The sequence below is a fragment of the Rhinolophus sinicus genome, linkage group LG06 (assembly GCF_036562045.2).
Source record: "Rhinolophus sinicus isolate RSC01 linkage group LG06, ASM3656204v1, whole genome shotgun sequence".
NCBI classification, from domain to species: domain Eukaryota; kingdom Metazoa; phylum Chordata; class Mammalia; order Chiroptera; family Rhinolophidae; genus Rhinolophus; species Rhinolophus sinicus.
In genome coordinates this window covers 15,034,704-15,044,210 of record NC_133756.1, presented here as the reverse complement: position 1 = coordinate 15,044,210, position 9,507 = coordinate 15,034,704, and the positions used below count along the sequence as shown (strand labels likewise).

The window sequence follows — 9,507 nt, the reverse complement described above, 5'->3', positions numbered from 1 at the left end:
TGTTGAGAGTTATTTTTCAATCAGGCACGATGAACTACTAGTAAGCAGCAAGGGTTGACTTTACTAGTGAAGTCAATCTCTGTGAGGTCCTCCCAGGAAAACTGACCTCGACCTTGTATCTGTCTTCCAAGATCTCAACCTTTCAGATGGTCAGGAGAATCAACCCCTGGACAGCAGGAACCTTAGTAGTTTAGGGGCCTTGTTGGAGAGGAATTTACTCAAATTTATAGGTACTAAGGGTAAAACATAAAGGAGAGAATTTCTTGGCCTTGGTTTTTCAGCCTCAGTATAACAAATAGTAGAGGATTTTAAAAGACTAATTTAGGAGGATCTAGTAAATTTGAAATGTCTAATTCTACAATCTGCAAAGTCCAATTCTATACATAAATCCTAGAAAAAATGCTTACATATGAAGAAATGTCCAAAGACATTAGTTGCAGAATTGTTTAAATAGTGAAAAATTGGATATAAACAAATGTTCAACAATAGATAAATGAAATGTGGTATATTCAAATACTTGTCAATTGGAATAGGTGAGGCCTATGATTATAAAATGGGTGGTTGTCAGAAACATTATGTTGAGTTAAAATTTTTTCAGAGTGATACTGACCTCATGCTACCATTAAAAAATTTAAACTCATACGAGAACAATTCTATATATTGTTCACTGATACAATTCTATGTAAGCAAAAGTTTAAAAACACACTTAAAAATAAATAAATAAAAAATAAAAACAATGAATAGACTTGAATCAGACTGGTTGAGTCAGGGGAGTTGGGAATGTTCAGAGAACACTTCAATTTTATCTGTAATTATTTCATCCTTTTTTAAAAAGAGGCTAAATATGGCAAAATATTGACAAGTATTTATTTTGGTTGAGGAAAATTGGAGTCTTTGTTACACTATTTTATACCATGTCTCTGTGTGTGTATCTCTCTCTCTCTGTGTTTCTCTCTCTATATATATATGTATTTCAAACATTCTAATATATATATACATATATATATATATATATGTATAGATATATAGAGAGAGACGGAGAGAGAGAGATGCAAAAAGATATATAGATACACATACACACATATATTTTTTTCTTTTATGAAATATATATATTTATTTTCTCAAAATCAAAGTGAGATTTAAAATGTAAAACCAGGTAAGAGTCAGTTTCACAAGCCAAGTCCAGACCAGATCAATCAATAGCTGTCTTGTTATACAGATATGACTAAAATCATGTTAGCTTAGATGTTTATAGCACCGAGTGCAAAAAGCAGTGCTAAGCATTATGTGTAAGTGCATGTCAAACAGTAACGCATGACTGTATTCCTGTATAATCTGTCTACTCTTTATGTCATTTTCACCCCCAAATCCTTTACACACTGTAGAAAAGCATGTGCACATTTTAAGCATTTGGTCGTGATCATATTACACTGTCATAAACTTCCAGAGGTGAGGAAAGGACCCAGGAAAAGCAGTAAAGCAATGACCTTGAACCATAAGGACATAGTCTTTGTAGAAGAAATCCTTTGCTTTCAACATTCAAATGAGCCATTGGGTGGTGGCAGCTGAAAATTTTTCAACCAATGGGGAGATCTTCAGTTGAGGGGTGGCCACACCTTCTCCCAGCAGCTCACAGCCCCAGGAAGGCTCAGGTTGATCAGAACTGATGTATTTTTATGATCCCGCATGAGCTCCCTCAAGCCTGTCCATGACTCTGGACAACTCTGAAACATCCTGGGTCATTGAGCTGACCCTCTGCCACCAAGTACTTTCAGAAAGGCCCCCTTTACATCCCTGTTCCGGAGGCTGTAGATGATGGGGTTGAGGAAGGCAGAGACAACATTGTAGAACAGGGCCAGCTTCTTGTCCCGCTCTGGGTCATACCAGGAACCAGGCCTCATGTACATGGCCATGGCTGGCCCATAGAACATGGTGACTACAGTGACATGGGAAGCACATGTGGAGAAGGACTTGAGTCTCCCCTGGAATGAACGGTTTCTCAAGATGGAGGCAAAGATGCAGACATAAGAGGCTAGGATGAGGGAGAGTGGGACAAAAAGCAGTATGAAACCCAAGATGAAGTCTAACCGGTCATTGAAGGATGTATCTGCACAGGCCAACTTCAGGACAGCAGGGACCTCACAGAAAAAGTGGTTTATCTTGTGGGGACCACAATAAGGCAGACGCATGGTGAAGACAGTGTAGATCAGGGCCCCAGCTATGCTAATAGACCAACAGGCAGTGACCATCTTGATGCAAATGGGACGGCTCACAAGTAGGGTGTAGTGAAGGGGGAAACAGATGGCCACATACCTGTCATAGGCCATAATGGCATAGAGAACACACTCAGCTATGCCCAGGACCAAGAAGGTGAACATCTGGGCTACACAAGCTCCCCAGGAGATGGTCCTCCTTGGATACACCATATTAACCAACATCTGGGGCATGGTGGTGGTGACATAGCTCATGTCCACCAAGGAGAGGATACTGAGAAAGAAGTACATGGGTGTGTGGAGGTGTGAATCCAGATAGATCAGGGTGATGATGAGTCCATTGCCCAGAAGGGTGATGAGGTAGAGGAGGAGAAAAAAAGTGAATAGGGCCATCCTGACCTGTGACTCTCTGGAGAAGCCAAGGAGGATGAACTCAGACACAGAGCTGTGGTTCTCTCTGCCAAAGCACTGCATGGTGATCTGCGTATTAAAGACAGGACTTCCCCGTTCTGTCCTGGGCTTTGGGGGAGGGAGGGAAGCTTGACAGAAGCTGAGTCACACGCACACACCTTTCACAATAGCTTGCACAGAATCGGTCAAACCTTTGTTGAGTTGCATGAAAAGGGAAAGGCAGCGCTGGCACTGGAAAATAAGTCAGAAGATCTGGATTCATACCTGTAATAGAATAGAGGATGTCTGACTGCCCACACGCCCTTCTCTGGAAACCACCTTCACCCATAGAAGGCAAGACGTTAGGTATCCGTGTTTGTAGCAAGGGACCCAGCCAACCCCAACCCACTACCGAATTCTACCAAGGTATACACTTGTTCCAGTCCAGAGGACATTTCTCTGCTGATAATTTTAAACGATGACACTGAAAGTCTGTGTCAGTGGGCTATGGGTGCCTGATGTACTGTCAACCCAAAGCTGGAGTGGTGGTAACTCAAAGCCACAGGGGAACTGAAGCTATAGAGAGAAAAAGGGGAGACCTTGCAGAAATGATTAATGAACAGACATGCTGGGAAGCAGAAAAGAGACCTCACAGCACCGAGCAGCTGAGAGAATGACTGCTTCCTGACGCTACACCCAGTTTCCCTGATGCCTCTCTGAACTCTGTTGCTTGTGCTTGGAGATCTGTGGGATTTCTGTTGAATCCTTACAATTACCACCCATGACCACATTTTAAATCCAGCTCTCCCTGAATTCAGCTCTTGTCATTTACCCAGACATGTGACCTTGGGCAAGTCCCTTCACCTCCATTGGCCTCTGTCTCCCCATCTGTTAGATAGAGATGAAACCTCTATGGCACAGGTTAATGGTAAGGAGAATATGAGATACTGTACGTATGTCAAGACATTTTACAAAATATTAAATACTAGACAAGCAAAAGGGTTAGTATAACTGAAATGAGTCTGGAAATCAGAAGATTGGGGGGCTGGTCCTGACTCTGCCCTGATTCTTTGTGTGATCTTGGGTAACGCCATACCCCTCTGTGAACTGCAGAGCCCCATTTTTAAGTGAGGCTTTTGGACTTGACCCCTCCAAAAGACCCTTCCGGCTCTGCTGTTCTTTGATACGAGGAACACCAGGCTGGAGACCTGTGATTGAATCGGTGCCATGAGCACCAAGAGGAGCTGAGCAGTTAGCTGAACAAGCTTGTGTTGGCAGGAGGTTCCTTCTGGGAGCTGGAGACATGAGACCAGAGCGTAGGAGAGTACACAGAGCATAGACTCAGGTGGCGACACACCTGAGTCCTATAGCCTCTCTGTCTACTTCTAAATCACTCATCCTCGCAGAGTCCCAGGTTCATTTGTAATACCTCCTCCACAGTGGAGACTGCATGCAATATACCTGGTCTATTGAAAGTGCTCAATAGATGGTAGCAATTTAAGTAATGGGAAGCTGAATGGAAGGAATAGAGAAGAGTGGGGAGAGGAGCTATGGTGACATTTTCTAGCTTCTGGGTTCCAGAGGACAAGACTGAAAATGCGACTGTGAGGGCTGATTGCTGCAGGATGATGGTGGAGGTCTGGGAGAGGAAAAAGTTGTGTGGAAAAGGCTGTAAGGGCAAAAGAAGATGCCGTGATATTTTGTGTTGAGCTTTAGGGAATATCAACAATTGGATGAAGGAGAAAAATTTCCCAGATCAGAAATGCTTGTGAAGAGAACTAGGGAAGCTCAGCATCTTAGACATCAAGAGGAGAGACTCTCAAGAGATAAGGGGGTTCTGCAGTGCAAACGGCAATCCCTGCAGCCAGGACGATGAGGGCTGCTCACACCCTCCTTCCTACCAGCCCACACCCCAGACCTGGACTTTTCCCGTGCCCTCTTCCTGGCCGCCCTTCCTGGTCCACCCACCAGCAGATACTGTTTCATCTCTCACGACCTTTCTCATGCCTCCTTAGGCTAGAATTTAAGGCCTTTTCCATCTGCTTCTAAACAATTTTCAAGACTGTGTGATTCACCGATACCTCAGTGAGATTTCTGAGCCACAATGTTAACAGCACAACCACCAAAGCATCCGAGTCTGGGAGCTGGGTGCCCTCCTGTCTGAGCCACAGACCTTCCCAGCCACCTGGCCTTCTCAGTATGTGCCTGATGCCACGCAGCTCTCCACCACCCTTCCCTCCAGCTACTTATCTGCTGGGGTGCCTTCAGCAATCCTTTCTGCTTCTGCTCATCCCCCCAACCTTCAAAGCTCAGCTTGGGGTTTCCTCCTCCTTATCCGACCAGCCTAGCCAGCCTTGGAGATTTGGGGTACTGTCTTCCCAGCCAGGCCGTAGGCAGAGGCAATGTCTCGTTGAGATCTCCCACAGGGTCCAGTAGCGATGAGCAGGCTGCTTTTGGAGCCCTGTTCCAGAGATCATTTTCTCTGCTTTAAGACCAGATTCTGCTCTGCCTTCTACCGTGCTAACAAGTGGTAGACACAGCCCTAAATCCTTGGTCTCTGGCTGCATAGCCGCCCAGACTCTTAACCACTGGGATCTACTGCTTCTCTCAAAGACACTCATGAAGAAACAATTACCTCAAGCCATCGCACTAGGAAACGCCAAATTCATATCCATGCTCGTTTCTCCACCTGCCAATGCTTCTCTGTTCCTTTCCAGCCTCTGGAATTCTGGCAAAGAAGAAGGGAACAGAAGCCTCATCAGGGGCCCACCAGGAAGCCCAGGACACATGCTGGGTGTGGGGATGGGAGGGTAATCCTGAGAGGTATGTGTGCAAGCCTAGAAATGGCCATGAAAACGCCCGGGACATCCCACTCCCGCTCAGTGAGGGCAGGGGCTCCCTTCTCTCCTCCCCCAGTGAGGGGGCAGAGAAGACTAGCGTGGGTCTCCTTTGTCCATTCTTGGGGATGCCCAGGGGAGGAAACTCCCCTAGCCCCTCCCGCAGTCTCACCCACAAATGTTCAGAACCCCGTTCTGCTTCAGTCTCTTTCCCACCTGCGGCAGCATCAGCTTGGTTTCTCTTGGTCCCGTGCAGTGCAGTAGAAAGCAGGCCAGCCCTCTCCTTAGCACGGTGGCCCACTAGGGGAGATCTGCACCTCTCTTAAGCGTGTTGGATGCAGAGCAGCCCTGGAGGGAGGGGCTTCCAGATGGCAGATACAAGGGTCCTCCTCATAGCAGAAGGGAGTTGGAGAGTGGATTTCCTATCCCTGAAAAGGCCTGAGGATTTCCTGTCAATGCTGGTAAATCTAGCACAGAGCCTCAGGCAGCCAGGAACTTAAAGCCCCCACAGCATTCCAGGCTTGGTCCCTGGAGCTAGTGAGCTGGGCATCCTCGTGAAGTTTCTATTTAGGGACTGAAATTTCTCCCCACTGAGACTTAGAGGAGGGAGGAGTCCTATGACTGAGTTTCTACATCCCTGCTTGGCATAGTGATAATACTAACAAGATGTGCCTTGTTTCCTTCCAAAGCACTTTTGTGTGTCTTTTATATTCTCAAGCATCTTATCCAAGGCCACACACCTAATAGAGATAAAACTAAGGCTTGGATACAGATGATATAAATGCTCCTAATACTGATTAATGTCCTCATAGCTACCATTTATTGAAACCTATTATCCAAAGCCACACGCCTCATTGTGGCATAAATGCTACCAAACCAATTACTATAGCAATAACTACCTACAATTAAACACTTACTCTTATCTGATGCTACACCAGGCACTACACATAATATAATTAATCCTATAACAAGCTCAGTCAGCTATTTGATAGATCAGGAGGTACAGACGGTTTCAGAATATTAAGTTGTTCACACCACATAGCAGATACATTGTATAGTCTGAATTTGGAACTTAGATCTGGAAAATTCCAAATCATTCTATTGCAGCATCTCTATGACCAAGGTGCAGTACTGGTTTACAGGGTATTAGAGTCAGGCCATGGAGTGTCTATAAGGCTGGGCGCAGGGGCCACCTGGTCAAAGGCCAGGACAGAAGTACAGAGACTGGCTCAGCCTCATTAACAGCTGCAGGACAGAGCTCACTGGGAAGGAGCCTGCCTCATGGGGGGGAGGCACTGATCGACTGTGAGAGATGGTCCAGTCCGGCAGGGTAGAATTCGACTTCTGAAGAGTGTGGTGATGACAGTCAAGTTCATGGCAAGGTGAAGTCCAGTTTGGACACTAAGGGACTTAAGGCCAAAGGAGAATACTTTTTCCTTGGTAGAGGTCAGTGAGGAGGAATCCAGAGGTGGGAGGGTGGAGGGACCGCTATAAGGCAGAGGGGTGCTTTGGAGAGCCCATCACTGATGTCAGAAGGCACCAGTACTTACTTTTAGCTCAGTACTAGAAAGGCTTTTATGAAGGGCAGAGTCAAGGCTCCTAAATTGCTTTGAGAGGTAGTGAGCCTCCTGTCCCTGAAAGTATGTGAACAGGAGTTGGGGCATCCTCTGCCAGGGAGCCTGTAGAGAAGATGTGTGCTCAGCTTCTGGTAGGGACTGGATTCTCCAAGATCACCTCCAGCCTCAAGGTTTGAATCTCTGAAGTTGTCCAGAGCAGAACTGTGGGGTGTCACTGAGGCTGAGGGAGGGACGGGCAACCCAGAGCGTATCAGAGCAAGACCCAGCGCCTGCTTGCTCTGGACTCTGGTCCACTCTTATCTTCAGCTCAGCACTGGCCACCACAGACTCAGACACAGGATCCGAGGAGGACTGGGATTGCCCTTCTTGGCTGGGAGGGGAACCAGGGTTGGGGGTGCCATGGGCTGGGGCAGGGTCTTACTCTGAAGGTAGCATCTGCCTGTGGTGCTTAGGGGGGCTGCACGTTTCAGACATCCATGTAAAGTGTGCTCCGGCAAGAGTGGGTGAGTGAATATGGCAGCTGCCCTAGCCCACACACCAGGGACCCCTGGGAACCAACACCTGCCCCCGGGGGCCAGGTCCCAGGCTCCTCTCTGACCCGCAGATTCTGTCTTCAGTTTCCATCCCTTTCCAGTCTAGTGATGCTCTTCATTTCTCTGTGGTCCTCTGTATCTCCTCGTCTTTCTATCTGTGTACATTGATCCTTTCTGGTGTGCCTGTATCTCTGCTCTGCCCAGTCTGGGTCTCTGGTCTGTGCCCTAGGCCATCCTTGCTGCCCTTAGATGGGGAACTGCCACCTCAGACCCCCTTTTACACCTGCTCTATCTTCAGCCGCCCAGGATCTCCAGATCCCACCAGGCTCCCATGTTTCCCCCATCTATCCCCTGGCCCAGCAGACCCTGGGCCTTCAGAGGAGGGTACAGCCTGGTTAACCCTTGTGTCCCAGAGCCAGCACTCTCTCCTCTTCCCACACAGCACTGAGGATTCCAGGGCTGCTGGACGTGACAGGAGGGAGACTTGGGGGAGGGGCAGCCCTGGCACCACTGCCTGGCCTCCAACCTCCCGTCAGGATGCATGTTCCCTTCATGCAGCTCACTGGAAAGAAGATCATGGTTTGGAGCGCAGAGGGGGCCATGTGGCCTCAGGGAGGGCCAGCATGTGACTGTGTTGCTGTGTGTGGAGGGACCACCAGCAGCCTGGTGTTATTGCCTCCCTGCATCTGCTTGGCCTGGTCAGCTGCCTGCCCAGCTTCAGTCACCCCACTTTCTGACCATGATGTCTGCTCCTCCTGCCCACTTTCATTTTAGGCAGGGCAATCCAACCACATTCTTGTGTAGATGCTCAGAGAGGCAGTGTCGCCCGGTGGTTGTGAGCACAGGCTCTGGAGTTGGCTACAGCTGTGTCCCTGCGCAAGTTGTGTCATCCCTTTCCTTATCTGTAAAATGGGTACAGCAATAATGCCCACCTCACGGGCAGCTCTGTGCAGGGCTCATGTTCAGTCTGTAGGCATTCTGGCACATCTTTTTCTGTTTTCTGTGACAGGTGTCTGTTCTGATTGGAGGGTGCCCATATTTATTGTTCAATTTTTTAACTATCATCCCAGTTATGGGGATAAAATAAAATAATGCACGTGAAGTACATGTCATAGGGCTTGGCACATAGTTAGCTGTTATAACAATAATAATAATATATTAAAATCTTAAAATAATTATATGTATTATATAATTGTAGTGATTTGTATTATTAGTTATTAAATTATTGTATTATTTACATTAACATTTTATATTATTATTATTCTTTATTTGCTGGGACAGGAGTTGACAGAAATGCTAGAGAAATTCGTAACACTTGGTGCCAACTCTCCCAATCTTCCTCCCTCAACCGACTTCTCCTGGGGACTCATGACCTTTGGACACGTGATTTTCTCCACACCTCTGAGGAACAGGAAGGAAAAGTATAGAAAGAAATAATGTCGATTCTCTTTTTTCTGGCTTCTCAGGATCTTCGTCTGTAGATCATTCAGTAAGTGTTTATTGGGTCTTACTGTGTGTCAAGCTCTGTATTAAGTAATGAGGTTACAGTAGGAAACAATAAAGTTATGCACAGTGAAGCCAAGCTGCTCAGTGAGGAATTTCCAAATCAGCTTGGGCTTGCCTTGAGCTGAGACAGAGTCCAAGGAGCTGACCAATTGGTAGTCTAGAGGGCTGGGCCCCAGTCTCAACTCTGTGACAAACTCCCATGCTGACCTGGGATCCGTCTCCTTCCTCTGTCTCCTCTCTTCACTTGGTATCTTGGGCCACTGTAATCTTTTCTGTTTCAGTCCTTGCAGCAGCCAAAGTTCTCTCTAAAGTGTCTGACCTGCTTTGGAGGCTAGTGACTAAAACTGAATCTGGCTTTCAGAAGTGATGCCAGGGTATTGATCAAACTCTCTTAGACCTTTCCTTGTAGACAAGGGAGCCATTGAAGGATTGACGCAGTGGCCAAGTCAGA

The 9,507-nt window shown here is 47.0% G+C and overlaps 1 protein-coding gene across 1 annotated transcript; it reads right to left on the bottom strand.

Annotated features, from left to right (window-relative positions):
• Positions 1–1,739: 1,739 nt before the first annotated feature.
• LOC109457862 (olfactory receptor 2A12) lies at positions 1,740–2,687 on the bottom strand. Its single transcript, XM_019751046.2, has one exon. The coding sequence runs from the start codon at positions 2,685–2,687 to the stop codon at positions 1,740–1,742; it is 948 nt and encodes a 315-aa protein (XP_019606605.1).
• Between the last annotated feature and the right edge of the window lie 6,820 nt (positions 2,688–9,507).

What these genes read in the sequence shown, in the direction of transcription:
- LOC109457862 (XM_019751046.2), bottom strand. Translation starts at nt 2,687, where the DNA reads ATGCAGTGCTTTGGCAGAGAGAACCACAGCTCTGTGTCTGAGTTCATC.